The 15397-nt window shown below is 41.1% G+C and overlaps 1 protein-coding gene across 5 annotated transcripts; it reads left to right on the top strand.

Annotated features, from left to right (window-relative positions):
* Positions 1 to 537: 537 nt before the first annotated feature.
* Positions 538 to 15387, top strand: pfkfb1 (6-phosphofructo-2-kinase/fructose-2,6-biphosphatase 1). 5 transcript variants are annotated; one of them, XM_031290522.2, is made up of 14 exons: positions 538 to 784; positions 4866 to 4991; positions 5475 to 5571; positions 5690 to 5756; positions 9096 to 9170; positions 9361 to 9417; positions 9524 to 9645; positions 9764 to 9971; positions 10370 to 10516; positions 10601 to 10705; positions 13187 to 13316; positions 13632 to 13694; positions 13779 to 13843; positions 14591 to 15387. In XM_031290522.2, exons 1-14 carry the CDS (start codon positions 733 to 735, stop codon positions 14666 to 14668), a joined length of 1392 nt encoding a protein of 463 aa, XP_031146382.1. In that variant the 5' UTR covers positions 538 to 732; the 3' UTR covers positions 14669 to 15387. The 5 variants fall into 5 exon arrangements, with proteins under 5 accessions (XP_031146382.1, XP_031146383.1, XP_031146380.1 ...); XM_031290523.2 differs by having other exon boundaries at positions 539 to 784; positions 14609 to 15387; XM_031290520.2 differs by lacking the exon at positions 538 to 784 and adding an exon at positions 3535 to 3714.
* The last annotated feature ends 10 nt before the right edge of the window (positions 15388 to 15397 follow it).

The raw sequence follows: 15397 nt of genomic DNA, 5'->3' as shown, positions 1-15397 counted from the left end.
TAAGAACAGCAAGGACTTGATCAGTGAAACAGAATATTGAGACTTTGTAGGTAATTAATTTTCTTTTATAACAATACACTGCGACAGAATGAATGTATGAACTGTAAAGAATATGTATTATATATGTATGTATGTAGTATGGATTTAGGATATGCCATATGTCTCACACAGTCATCTATATGCTAAATTTAAGCCACCGTGATGGTTCCGTACTTTACTATAAAGAATAAATAGTGCATCATTTCAAAGTCATATCTGAAACTTTGGGTACTGATCTCAGATCACACTCTCCCTATTTGTTGAAGAGTGTATGTCATGCTAGTGACATGGCACAGCTGACAACAACACCCTCACTGCTGTTCATTAAACCAGACGATGAGTGATTGTGGTCTGTAAGCGTAAATGTTGTCTCCCTGTGCAACAACAGTCACTTTCTTAGCGACCTTTGCACTCATTACGACGCGCCCTCTGAGTGCAGCTTCTCCCTCACGGTGTGTGTACGTTGTGAACTCTGGCCCTGGCAAACATTAAAGGACAAGCCCAGTCTGCTGCTATCATATGACACATGTGGCGTGAAAAGAGAGGGATTGCAGGGGGAGGGTTAAGAACACTTTAGCAGAGGGGTTTAGTTTCTTTAAAAGAGCATCAGTTCACTTGCCACAGGCCTCATAATCCAGTGTGTCGACGGTCTTTAGCCGCTCTGCTGGTTGCTTTATTGGAGTGTAGCGCAGAATGGAGCTTCCCCAGCTGGAACATGTGAGGCTCCGCAGATGTGACAGCGCAGGTGAGCTCACTCTCTGCAGAGAGCATGCCAAAACAATACATAAAAGTCACCTTGCAGCAAGGTTTCTACTAATATGTGAGTGTGACATATGCAGGCCATATGTTCATACTGAGTGCAACACACATGATATGAGAGTAAAAATAGACTACCTTGTTGAGGGAAACAACTTCACAACTAGTAGGTACATATAAATAGTAAGAAATAGGAAGTTAAGAATAGGAAGTTAAGAGATTTGCCGGCTATTTGATGGACTTCATTGCTGCTTCTCTATATTCCTCTCATTTGCTTTGTTTACAGGTAATAAATACTTTGCACACTTACATGCATGAGTGATAACAATGTAGAGTGAATTTATGAGACCGTAAAAGAGCATTGGAACTGCAACCAGGCCCTGCAACTCGCATCAAACAAAAACAGAAATTAAGATTGGATTCTGCCAGCTGATCACCAGAGAAAGATGTCGTCTCTGAGGGGGCTGCTTGCTTTGTCATATTTGGTGGAATTTGTTCATGTAATGTTTCCTTGAAAAACGCCTAATGCTATGACATGTTATGTTTGTGTGTGCAGTCTGTACTGTTCATGAGAGAGCGGAGGTAGCTGGAAAAGTAGTAGGTGGAAGAGCTCCAACTCCAATCCCCCGTGGTTATCGTGAGAACAACGTCACACGCATGTAAAAAAAATAGTTGGGTTTAGTAAAAGAACATTGGGAAAAGCTTTAGTAACACAAAAAAATGACAAAAACATGACGGTGACCAACGTCACATGCTTAGGAAAACAATAAACCGTTGGGTTTAGAAAAAGAACATTGGGGAAGGCTTTAAAAAAAAAGAAGAAAAAAAAACGGTTAATAAACACCACACGCGGGATGCGTTCCCAGCTCTCCTGGGTGAAAGTTCTGTGTTTTACCCATCCGCAGACTTCTGTCCTTTCATACTACTCGCTACGGCGATAATTCACACGTAATGTAGGTCAATGGAGGCCAAACGGCGTTGATAAACACACTAAAATGCGATTATGCGTCTTGATAACACGCCGAAATGGCATACGGATTGGCGTGTCATACATATGCAACTTAATGAGATCAGTCTGGCCCCTTAGACTTTCAACACTGACCAAAACCAGGTACATGATGGTCCTTATTTAAAGTTAATCGAAGGACTGACATTAATGGCATTAGGGTTTAACATTATGTTTGAAGTGATCCTTTCTTTTGAGATCAAGCAGGATCAGTTTAATATCGTCGCTGTCAGGCTTTTCTTTGAAATCTTTTAATTGAGCTATATTCTCAAAGTCTGACTAAATCACCTCATCCCTCTTTAAATATTTGTAAAACCCGCAGACAGACGTAAAGGGTGACCAAAAGCATTGATTTATGGAAAAGATCCAGGTTGTTTGTCTGCTCAGACAGCTGATGTCTGGACACATCTGGTCTTCAAAAGCATTATATTACATTCACTGTGGAAAGTGATGAAATACATGTTTTCTCAAAAGCCCCAAATCTTTTGGTTTTTAAAATACCTTCAACTGTCATTTCTCACCAGTCTCTTTGACTAGACTGGGAAATCAATGGTGCAAAAGTTCTGTTACTGTACTGGGAAAATAATGCCATCTAATCAGTCCGCCCTAACATTGTCATGGGGAGTTGCACCGGCAACAGCCGTGGCCCGAGAAATTAAGCATTATGTTTTCCAATTGTCTGTCCGATTCTTGTGAACGTGACAACCCAGTTTGTTCATTAGTGTTGCAACAACAGTGTTCGTGGTCATTAGAGACACCCAAGGCCAAGTCTGAACGACCATTGTTGGCATTCTCACATGAGGCCAAATGTGAGTGTGTTTAGTTTCCTGGGGAGAGACGAAAGGACGGCATTGTAAGTGGGAGATAAGGGATGTCACAGACCTCCTCCCCAAGTGATGGTTAAGGTTAAGTGGTTTCTCTGACAGGTTATCTCTTATATTAAATCTACTGTTGGTTGAACGGTTTAAAGCCCTGAACGGTTTAGGGCCAAAATCCATTTCTGATGTGCTGCTACATTATGAGCCATCCAGACCTCTCAAGTCGTCTGGGACAGCTCTGTTTTCTGTCCCCAGAGTCCGAACTAAACATGGAGAAGCAGTATTGTGTCTTGTATTTTATACCTCTCATTCTATTTCATCTTTTTTTCTATTCTCTAATGATTTAGTTTGAGATTATTTTTTAATGTCCTTTTAATGTTTTATGTAAAGCCCTTTGAATCGCATTGTTGCTGAAATGTGCTGTATAAAGGAACTTGCCTTGCCTTGGGGAAATGGCATGACTAACGTGTTACTTTTATCAGTGCAATAACTTCTTAGAGTACCCCAGATCTTTGCTTGCTTTGCTTAAACTGCCCTCTAGTGGTAAGAAAGGAGACGCCCCACTCTACTCGTCACAGCAACAACAAACAGCTTGTGCAGCACCAACTGTGCTCTGATCTGAATTCATGAGGCGCCCACCGTTCACCACACTTGTCTCACATGTCTCTGTTGCTCTTACTTTAACTGAGAAAGGAGCTGTGTCAGCACAACCAGATGTACAGATTTGAATGCTTCTCCGCTGTCTGACATCACCACAGATTTTGGCAGCTACCCTCCTCAGGCCTTTTTAAATCATGTAACAAACAGGCTGAGAGGCAGACAAGCAGCATGGCCTCAGCACACACACCCCCCCTCCCCTCTCCTGCCTACCAAGTACTTCTCCTTAGCAACAGTCAGCTGACCTGCAGTAGGGAGTGTTCAGTGAAGCACACATACATGCACACGGATCACAGAGCTGTGTGCCTCAGTCATTCACCTGCCACTCGGGCCTCATGGCTCTCCGCATTAACGCAGAGCAGAAGAAACTCACACAGACTCCTCTGCTCAAGATCTGGGTGCCATGGATGGGCTGCAACCTGAACCGCAGGAGAGGATGTAAGTACAGCCTGACTAGGAGAAGAAGCCTGTATTCTGTCTTTAACTCATTCTTGTCTCAACAGATAAAGCTGGTGTTTGCTTTAACACTCCCAGCAGTCATAGGTGTGTTTTCATGCTGCTGAATCCTGAGTCTGGCTGGGGGATGCTGGTAGTTCAGGCAGCAGAGGAGTCAGTCATGGGACGACAGCCAGGCTGGACCAAGCCAGGTCCGTGTTGGCGCTCTGTTCAGTGTCTGACGTGGTCCTTTCAGCATTTTGCTGACGCAGTATACTCCATTCATAATCGAACGGCCTGGAGGCTCTCCCTCTCCCTGTATATGCACACACAGGCCATCCGGGTACTTTTTGGGGGTACAGCTAACTGGCAAGCAAACCTGCAGTCTGCCTTTTATAAATTACTGGCATTGTTTGAGAAAGACAAGCATGCAACAACTGGGTCATGACTTGGTAAGAAACACACAAATGCTTTACATTATGTTGGGTTTGTGTGGAAATGTCTGAGCCGGGAATGCTGATTGATATCCGAGGTCATTCTAAAGCGGTGCCTCTCTCTTCTTCACTGTAGCTTCATTGTTAAATAATTGTGAATAGTGACACAGTCTGAACCACAGCCTTAGATTGGAAGAATAATGGTGTCATATTAGGGAACATTGGTTGCGTAAAGCTGAGCTGATTTGTAACCATCTGCAAGGAAGAGACTGACATTTTAACAGACTTGGAGATTATGAGTGGTTGTTGTGATTGTTGACCATATGGCGCAGTACACTGTGCTGCTCTGGAGGAGGAGGAGAATCCTCTGGTCCGTCAAAGTTGTTATTCACATCTTTTAAGCGTGTATTCGACTAATTCCCAATGTCCTATTTTCAATTTCTTGTTTTTGTGTCTGTTTATTTGATTTAGTTTGTAGTTGGTTGGACAGATTTCTGTGTCAAAATGTGCTGCCAGAGACATGCCGATAAGCCGTGTGACTCACTACACTAGTTTGCAGACATCTGAGCTGCCCCTTGGCACTCTTATTCTCTCTGTTAATGAGGATTACCCTGGCAGCGACACACTCGACACGTCCTGCAGCATTTAACCATTTGAGCACAAGGCTAGTGCTCTTCTGCTGAATGACATCATGTTGTCATGCGTTTGTTGTCACCGCAGCCTCGGTGCCGCAGTTCTGTAACTCTCCCACGATGATTGTGATGGTGGGGTTGCCAGCCAGAGGGAAGACGTACATCTCCAAGAAGCTCACTCGCTACCTGAACTGGATCGGAGTGCCTACAAAAAGTCAGTTTTCAAAGTGAATCCCTAAATCTTGATTAGACATGGAATTGACTGTTTTAATGTTGACATTACAGTATGAGTTAATAACATAGTGAACACCATCTGTTTTTCTTGCCCTAAAAGTAGGGCTGCAACTAAAGTTGATTAATCTGTTGATTGTTTTCTAAATTAATGGATTAGTTGTTTGGTCTATAAAATGTCAGAAAATGTTTCCCAAAGCCCAAGATGGTGTCCTCAAATGTCTTTTGTCCACAACTCAAAGATATTCAGTTTACTGTCCCAGAGGAGTGAAGAAACTAGAAAATGTTCACATTTAACAAGCTGAAATCAGAGAACATTTTCTTTTTTCTCTCATAAAAAAAAACCTCAAACCGATTAATCATTATCAAAATGGTTGATGGTTAATTGAATCGATTCATTTTTGCAGCTTTACCTAAAAGGGAATGTATATTTGTGTTAACCCCTCTGTTTCTCTAATCCAACCAGTGTTCAACGTGGGCCAGTACCGCAGGGAGGCTGTCAAGATCTATAAGAACTTTGAGTTCTTTAAACCAGACAATGAGGAGGCCATGAGGATCCGCAAGTAAGAAGGGTGATAAATGTCAAAACAGACAAAAGTTAGATATCAATATTATCAGTTTTATGTTGTCTGATTTGTCTGTCACTGTCAGTTTCAAGCCACATTCCTCATTCCCTCTCAGGGCCTGTGCAGCAGCCGCCCTCAAAGACGTCGCTGCCTACTTCTCAAAGGAACAGGGACAAGTAGCCGTGAGTAAGAGGACACCTGAAACTGTCCCTTAATCACTGTGTGTGTGTGTGTGTGTGTGTGTGTGTGTGTGTGTGTGTGTGTGTGTGTGTGTGTGTGTGTGTGTGTGTGTGTGTGTGTGTGTGTGTGTGTGTGTGTGTGTGTGTGTGTGTGTGTGTACTCTCTCGGTCAGGTCTCACTGAGATTAAAAGGGAACCGATTTTACAAATAAAGATCAGCTTACTGGTCATAGAGAGTACCACTCAGCCTGTGGTCCTCATCAATCCATCATATATAGACCGAATCACCGCGACGTCGCGCTAACAGAAAAATCCCTTCCAGGTAGACAACTCGCAGTGGATTTAAATTGCGGAGATACGTGAGATATGTGTTTATAAAATAACAAGCCCTGGGTCACTCCAGAGTTAAAGCAACTCCTTAATGAGAAAAAACGTCTGTTTAAATCAGGAGGAAGTAGAGAAGAGAAAAAGATCAAAAGCAAGATCAATGACTGCAAAGCAGTATACAAACATAAGTTAGAAAGCTTTTTCAAAAATGATATTGGGAGAGCCTGGCAGGGAGTCCAATCTATCACAGGATACAAGCCCAAGAAGCACCCTATGGTAGCAGAGAACGACTTTAACGTGGCAAATCAATTAAATGATTTTTACTGTAGATTTGACACATATGATTTTAAAGCAGAACAGAATGAGGTCATTGCAGCAGTAAAAGACATGAAGGGTGTGGATATTGACATCTCTATGGATGATGTCAAATCTCATTTTAGACGTGTAAATCCCCGTAAAACTTGTGGACCTGATGGAATCAGCTGTTGGACACTAAAGGTGTGTGCTGATCAGCTGGCACAGCCCTTCCACAGGTTGTTTCAGCTGTCACTAGATACTGGCGTTGTTACCAGTTTATGGAAAAAATCCCTAATAGTGCCTGTGCCTAAAAACAATAGACCTAAGGAGCTCAATGATCTAGGCCCTGTTGCCCTTACATCTACAGTAATGAAATGTTTTGAAAAAATCATTTTAAAACAACCTCTCCATGAGGTTTCACCTCTCTTAGACCAAAATCAATTTGCTTATCGTGCAGAGAGAGGTGTTGAGGATGCGCTGCTATCTTTGATTAACAGCACTCATGAGCACCTTGAGCATGCTAAGAGCCTGGTCAAGATTGTGTTCATTGACTTCAGCAGCGCTTTTAACACAATCCAACCCCACCTGCTGGTGAGAAAATTGGTGCATTTGGGAGTAAATCCCCAATTGATCTTATGGATCTATAACTTCTTGACGGACCACAGTCAGCAAGTCAGATTTAACTCATGTATATCGTCCTTAAAAACTATAAACACAGGGGCACCACAAGGGTGCGTTCTGTCGCCTATTCTATACACATTGTACACCAATAATTGTCAAGCTTCCTCTTCAGCCCACACTTATTTTAAATATGCCTACGACACAGCACTGGTTGGCTTTTTAAAATCTGACATTTCTTCTGTGAATGAATTCCAGAGGGAATTACAGGGTTTTACTCAGTGGTGTTCTGATAATTTTCTTGAAAACAATGTGAAGAAAACAAAAGAGATGGTCATAGATTTTAGCAAAAATAGAATTATAGCCCCCACTTCTAAGATCAATGGTGAACTAGTAGAGAGAGTCTCAACCTACAAATATTTGAAATTGACTCTAAACTAACTTTTAATGAATGTGCACTGAACAAAACTAAGAAAATGCACCAGGAAACTTTTAGATTAGACAGACACATCCTCGTAATGTTTTATAAAAGTATCCTCCAGAGTGTTCTGTCTTTCGGCCTTATCTGCGTGTTTGGTAACATGCATGTTAAGGACCAAAAGAGACTGCAGCGCATGATCAAGATGGCCAGTAAGGTCATCGGACTTGACCAGGTGTCGGCAGCTCAGCTGTACAATGAGCTTATCTTAAAAAAGACTGACCAAATCCTTAATGACCCCACTTACCCTCTTCATCATAAATTTATGAGACGCAATAGGTCAACTGGTAGAATTTTACAACAGAGAATTAGAACAGAAAGGTACAATAAATAATTTGTGCCTACAGCAATCAGACTGTATAATGACCAAGCACATCGCAAGCACTTTAATCCCGCACTGGCACTTGATGGTAGATCTAAATTTTTTGACAACCACTCCTAGTTATTATTTTTTTGTTTACATTTTTAGCTACCTGATAATATTAGTCATTTTCTCTTTTTTAATGTTTCACAAACGTCAGATGTTGGGTTATCTTTGGCATTTTTGTAGTATTGTTTATTTTTTGTATTGTCATTGTCGACTTCTGTCATTGTCATTTCTGTAGTATTGTTATTCTCTTCTCTATACACGTTTATTGGTTTGTCTGTGGTGTCCATATGTTTAGAGAATATGTTGTGACAAGGGCGCGTAATGAATGACCACATGAATTTCCCCTTGTGGGATAATAAAGTTTACCTTGACCTTGAAATCGGCCAACCTGTTTATTTCTGTTATTTGACTGTAAAGTTTAAAGGTATATAGTTGAACACGGAGGTCCGACCTATCTGTCGTCTCTGCTGCGCTTATTTTCTGTACTGTGTTGCTTTGCTAGTGTCTTTGATAAACCAAATCTAGTATTACGAACAGCAACATGTCACCCCTGGTTGGACTGACTGCTAGTTTGGGCGCTGTCGTTTTCTTTAGTCTGTAGCCCACCAGGTAAATTAGTTTTCCAAGCTAACGTTAGTCAAAGTGTTGACATATGATAGCATCAAACATGCATTTTAGAAGAAGGAGATGAGAGTATATTCAGTTGTTCCTCGCCCCCGTTTGCTCATCACTGTTAAATTGTATGTATGGGACGCCGGAGTTTTCTGCCCAGAAGTTATTGTAAACGAAGTCAGAGTGATGTCATTCCCAGTTTGGATTTCTAATTAAAGGCTGCAAGTTTATTTTACAATTTTTACAACTTTACAACAGTCTGTGGGTGAAGATTTAGAAATTTACCCGGCAGGCAAGATCTAATGAAAGGCACCATCATAAGTTGCATTATGGGAATTGTAGGATTCAGTATTTTTAGAGCTTGGCCCATTCTCGGGACTAAAAGCCAGGATATCTCAGCCTCTGTGGCACAAATATCAACCATTCTTCTTTAATTATATATCTCAAGTCCCCTAAGCCCTAACTATACTGAATCCCTGGAGTGTCCCTTTAAGGTTGAGATTAAATTGTATGCTCTTTTCTCATTATTTGTTGTACAATTTAAAATAATTGTTAACAATTGTTATGAATAATGTACTTGTACTTTATTTGCCAATATTTTAAGGCTATATCAATAACAGCTGAGTCCTATCCCATCCAGGTATTCGATGCTACCAACACCACCAGGGAGAGGAGGACAGTCATTTTGAGTTATGCAAAGGAGAGAGGCTACAAAGTGAGTACATATGTGGAAGTTGGACATTTTACAAATATGCTTATACGCCTTCTTGCAGAGAGTTAGATGATGAGACTGATATTACACTTCATATGTGAAGCTAGAGCAAGCAGGCTGTTTGGATGATAAAGAATATATATGTATCGCATTCATTTAATCAATCCAACTTATGATGACTTTTTGTATGCAGGTGTTCTTTGTGGAATCAATCTGTGATGACCCAGAAATCATTGCAGAGAATATTAAGGTCAGTCAAGAGATGTGTTTTTTTTTTGTTTGTTATGTAAGTGTTTGCAGAGGCGGTACGGATGTAGTGTTCGCAATTAAATTCCCAAACGCTCTTTCCTTTACAGCAAGTAAAATTTGGGAGTCCAGATTACGTGGATCGTAACGTAGATGAGGCTATGGAAGACTTTGTCCAGCGCATTGACTGTTACAGGGCCAGCTACATGCCTATAGACGATGAGAAGGACAGGTACTGACCCATAATGCTTTTCTTCCTGTGAGATTAAAAGGGAAAGTGGGTGGTGGACAGCATAGTCTCACAAAACTTCATGTAGTTTGTTCCCCCCCTGAACGCCGACTTTGAACAGGAAGCTCTCCTACATCAAGATCTTCGACGTGGGCAGTAGATACCTGGTGAACCGGGTGCAGGACCACATTCAAAGCAGGATAGTCTACTACCTGATGAACATCCACGTCACACCGAGATCCATCTACCTGAGCCGCCACGGAGAGAGCGAACTCAACCTGTCAGGTCGCATCGGGGGAGACTCAGGCCTCTCCCCTCGAGGACAGAAGGTGAGGAGATTACACTCTACCAGTGGAGGAAGTATTGTTGGTTGTTGTTCCCTTTGTCTTACATTGCCAGACCTTCCTCCACAGCGCTGCGGAGGACGGTCTGGCTAGTTCACACAGCATTCTGGGATGGGAGAAAAATGTGGTCTGGTTTATTGGCATTTCTTTAAACCAATCACAATCGTCTTGGGCGGTGCTAAGTGCCGGACAGAGCAACGGTGCCTCTGTAAAATAGCCTCGGGAAGGAACTTGTTTTGGTGGAACGTATGCTTGTTCAAAAGTTGTTGTACAACAGAAAACTATTTAGAAACTACACACTATAGCTTTAAAACAGTTTTAAAGCAGTCAAAAATTTATTTAAAAATGTTAAAACTGTACACTTGACACTTACTTGTTTCCAGTATGCCAATGCGTTGGCGGCCTTCATCCATGGTCAGAACATCAGAGAGCTGAAGGTGTGGACGAGCCACATGAAGCGGACCATCCAGACTGCAGAGGCTCTGGGAGTCCAGTATGAACAGTGGAAGGCCCTCAACGAGATAGACGCCGTGAGTTTATTCACTACTCTGAGCTGCTTTCTTAGTAGTTTTTTATCTAGTACGGTGATGTTCATGTTCCTTTTTCTCACTAAGGGTGTATGTGAGGAGCTAACCTATGAGGAGATTCAGCAGAATTTACCACAAGAGTTTGCACTAAGAGACCAGGACAAGTATCGTTATCGTTACCCCAAGGGTGAGGTAAGTGCTCCCCTGAAGATACTGTGACTTTTATTTAACCATTGTACCAGTATCACTGGGAGTTTTTTTGGGAACCCACAGTTTCACACCGGTAAGCTGCCCAGTTCAACCACAGTCTGATGTGTTGGCCAGTGAGCACGGGTTGGTTTAAAGTAATAGTGCAACATTTTGGGGGTGAAAAAACAATTAGCATTCTTGAAGAGAGTTAGATGAGACGATTGATATGACTCTGATATCTGTCTGTTAAATATAAAGTTTCAGTGAGGAGACAGTTAGCTTAGCATAACGACTGGTAAGCCTGCGTCAGCCGTCAGAAGGTGTGGCGAAAACACAGGTCTGCCCATTCATTTTGAATGGGGGTACTGCGTTTAGGCTGCGGTGGGGAGTGCAGCATGGGGAGCCGAAAACCCCCCGAGAGCGATTCAACTTTGGGAGAAACGCAACCCAATGTCATGCTGCAGTAGCCAATCATGTAACCGGAGATCAGACTTGGCAGTACGTTTTGAGGCGGTGTGAGAATCCCGTACAGGAAACGGGAAACATCACTGCCTCTATCGCTGACACAAGAATGTTTTAAAACACTATGAGGGTAAAGAATGAAACACAAGGACAGAACTGCCCGGGAGTTTGTGAAACGACAGCTGACTGTTTCCTGCAACAAGCACCAGCACAGTGCACAGTCCCTCCCTCCCATAGAAATAAAATGGATCCTCCTCTCTTCTCTCTTTGTCCATAAAATTAGGCTGCCTTTAGATGCGTTCTGGAAATGTCGAGATCTATATATGATCTGACGGAAAACAATAATTGTAAAAAATATTCTACTTGGGCTACATTGGGGGGGGGGGGGGGAGCAAAAAAACACAACAGAAGGTCACACAAATGGGCCCTTTCACTGACACTCCCACCAAAAGTTTACTCAAGTAAAAAGGCAAAAGTATAAGAATCAAAATATACTTAAAATACCAAAAGTAAAAGTTCTCATCATGCAGAATTGCCCATTTAAGAATATTATATCATTGGATTATAATTATTATGAATGCGCTGTGAAAGCATAAACTTTTATCTCGCAGCTGTTAAAGGTGGAGCTAACTTTAATTGATGTGTATAATACTGCTGAGTAACTTAATCTATAATAATACATCATAATTAGTTTGATGACGTGTATTAATAATCTGTCTGTTATCGTTAATTAAAGATGGTAAAAAAATGTAGTGGAGTAAAAAGTGCAATGTTTGCCTCTGAAATGTAGTGGAGTGCAAGTATAAAGTGGCATAAAATAGAAATACTTAAGTAAAGTACAAGTTCCTCATAGTTGTACTTCATACCGTACTTGAGTAGGTATATTTGGATATCGTCCACGTCCAAATGAGATATAATAAATTAGGTAATTAGTGAGCTTTAGGAGTGCTGGATGGTGGATTTGTTTGTTACTTTTGGAGCCAGGCCAACTGTCTTTAAAGTTCAAAGTTTTTTTATTGTCATATGCACAGTAAGGAAACATGTTTCCCTATACAATCAAATTCTTCCTGTGTCGAGTACAGTTATGAGGCAGACCATGAGTATAAACTCCTATCCGCTGTTAAGGAGTCTGATGGCAGTAGGAAAGAAATAGTTCTTTAGTCTGGAGGTCCTGCATTTAACACTTCTGTACCTTCGGCCTGTGGGTAGAAGTGTGAACAGTCTGTGCTGGGGATGGGTGGTGTCCTTGAGGATGGACCCTGCGGTGGTAGATGCTCTGCATAGAGGGCAGTGGAGTCCTGGTGATCTTCCCTGAAGTCTTCACCACTCTCTGCAGGCGTTTGCGGTCCGTAGCAGTAGTGCCGCCGTACCACACGGTGATGCAGCTGGTCAAATGCTCTCAACAATGCAGCTGTAGAATCTATGCTAAGCTAACCGTCTTCATATTTTTTTTACCAACATTCTTTTTACTGTTTTCACAACATAACAGAGAAATACAAAGAAATGCAATTACATGTCTTAAACAAACGTGTTTAAGACACCCCCACCCTCTCAAGTGATTCCACATCTTGGTTGGGAATCAGGTCAATGAATTAGTCCATTCTGGTCCATTATACAGAAAAAAAAGAATAAAACAAACATATTTCTGTAATCTTAGGTACTGCCACTGTTTACATGTCCACAAATGTTCGTTGATATTTCCTAATCTTCAAATTATCTGGGTATAGACCCAATGTAAACAACTGTGGGGCTAAGGGTATTTGAATCTGTAAAATATTTTGAATACATAGTTTTATTTCTTGCCTGTCTTCATATTTAACAGACAGGTATGCCTAGTTCAAGGGGCACTTTTCCCACCCAAATCTATCCTGTCAGACATATTCATTATATAAAATGACTTATATAAAAGTCTGGGAGTTGTACAGTACACATGTCCGTGTCAAATGGACTGAGACGGTAAGATTGAATGAGTCTGTTTTGAATAATTGATGAACTCTTTTTTCATTTTTGTCTCTTGTCCAGTCCTATGAGGACCTTGTCCATCGTCTAGAGCCGGTGATAATGGAGCTGGAGAGGCAGGAAAACGTTCTGGTTATCTGCCACCAAGCTGTTTTTCGCTGCCTGCTGGCCTACTTCCTGGACAAACCTGCAGGTACACACATCCAGGCTTGTAAATACATTGAAACAGTATGTGATGATGTTTCAAAACCCCAAACACTCTTAATACTGTCAACTCTTACACCCCCTCAATAGTTTAATAATTAACTGTACACATTAAAAGCAGACACTTTAATAACAAATTTCATATTCTATTATACATTTTCTTATTTTTATTTCATATTATGTCTTTAAACATTTGCGCTGTTTATTGTTATGCACCAAATCATCACCAAGTTAAATTCCTTGTATGTGTACTTGGCAATAAACCGTTCCGATTCTGAATAATCTTATTCCCCCCCCTGTGAAGATGAGCTGCCTTATCTCAGATGCCCCCTCCACACAGTGCTCAAACTCACACCAATAGCTTATGGTAGGTGGTACAAGCTTGAGTGTGTGACATAATTACGTCTCTGTAAATCTCTCTCTGACGGTCTGATTCTCTCCTCAATTTCAGGCTGTAAAGTTGAGTCGTTTTTCCTCAATATTGAAGCAGTCAATACACACCGAGAGAGGCCAGTGGTGAGTTTCCACAAGCACACATTCGTCTTAATAGACACTTAGCTTTGCCAACTATTCTGTGGTACATACGTCTGATGGCAGCCAGTAATGTTTAGTAATTTGTATGTATTGAGGAAATATGTGTGGTGGTGAGGAATGAGCAAATATATAGCTGAACTGATGTTTTTTTCCTTTTGGTTTCCATATTAGGATGATTAGAAGCAAAAAACTACGTAGCTTTGGAAAAAAAAGAAATGTCAAAATCTTACTCTTACTTATTGAAGTTGAGTAAATAAGTAGCACCAATTCCACACTTTGATGTTTGCTGCCTCACTTGGTCTGGTATGACCAGTAGCTTATGGTAGCTAGTGTACGGTAAAGGGGCTGTACTCGAACAGCTGGTGAAAAGATTATTAACACTAGAACATGTGCAGCGGTGCAGTGAAAAGTAGAATAAATGTGAACACACAATGACTGCAAGTTAGACTTAAATAGAAAGCAAATTATTCTTTTTTTTTTTAAGATTGATAACTTATTTTTTGTTTTCCAAAGTCTTTCTGGAACTGTTTCCCCAGATTTATTTTCCAGTTTGCTTTTCTGCATTTTTTTTTTTCTGCATTGCATTATGGGAGAATAGTGCAAACCATACTTTGCATGGTATCTGGTTTGAGTATACTTAATTCTGTCACTTTTCCAGTGTGGACACACCAAATACTAAAAGAACTGCTTAGAATAAATATGTAGTATGGATTTGAGACATGCCAATAGTCTTTGCTGTCGTTGCAGAATGTCGACGTCAACAGAAACCCTGAGGATGCTCTGCAGACTGTTCCTGACCACATATAAATGCTGGTTTTATGAGAGAAAGGTCACAATCATGTAAAGCGGGATGTGTTGCTACTTGTTAGCTTCACTAAATGTTAGAGATGCACTCCAGTTAAAGGTTGATTGTGTGAAAGCAGAAAGACGATGGGGCTTTGAGGCAGGGGAAGACTAGATGGTAGAAATGGGACAAGGTTGTGGAAACATTACTCCAGAAGCACACGAACTCCTGCTGCACAGGACAGGACATGGCTCATACAGGAGCTTCTGTTTGCAACATGACTGTGAAATGTTGTCTTATCTGACTACAGTTTAAAAGTTGTTTACAAATGATACAGAGAGAAAAAAGAATGCATAATATTCAGGGATCCCGCGGGGTCTTAGAAGTTTAAAAAAACGTCTTGGCATTAAATTTCATCCTATGTGGTATTGAAAATGTCTTTAAAAGTCTTACATTTAACGTGGAGAACCCTGGGGGTACCCTGACATTATTTTGAGGTTAAGAGGAAATTATGTAAAAAAACAAAAGATTATGTAGGGAGGTTGTTAGTGTAACTGCTGCCCAGATAATATGTTGTTGATAATCTAAGTATAAACATGCGAACCAGTACCATGGACAGCACCCAAACAAAGAAAACATGTTGTAGATTTTGACTGTAACGTTTGAAATGTAGATAAGACGCCAAACTTTAGGTGGGTTTGAATGAAATAATGTAAATAAATAAATAAATAAAGGAAACAGAGTCCACTTCT

The sequence above is a fragment of the Sander lucioperca genome, chromosome 12 (assembly GCF_008315115.2).
Source record: "Sander lucioperca isolate FBNREF2018 chromosome 12, SLUC_FBN_1.2, whole genome shotgun sequence".
Classification (NCBI taxonomy): domain Eukaryota; kingdom Metazoa; phylum Chordata; class Actinopteri; order Perciformes; family Percidae; genus Sander; species Sander lucioperca.
The sequence above is the reverse complement of the archived record's forward strand: the minus strand, read 5'-3'. Positions and strand labels throughout refer to the sequence as shown.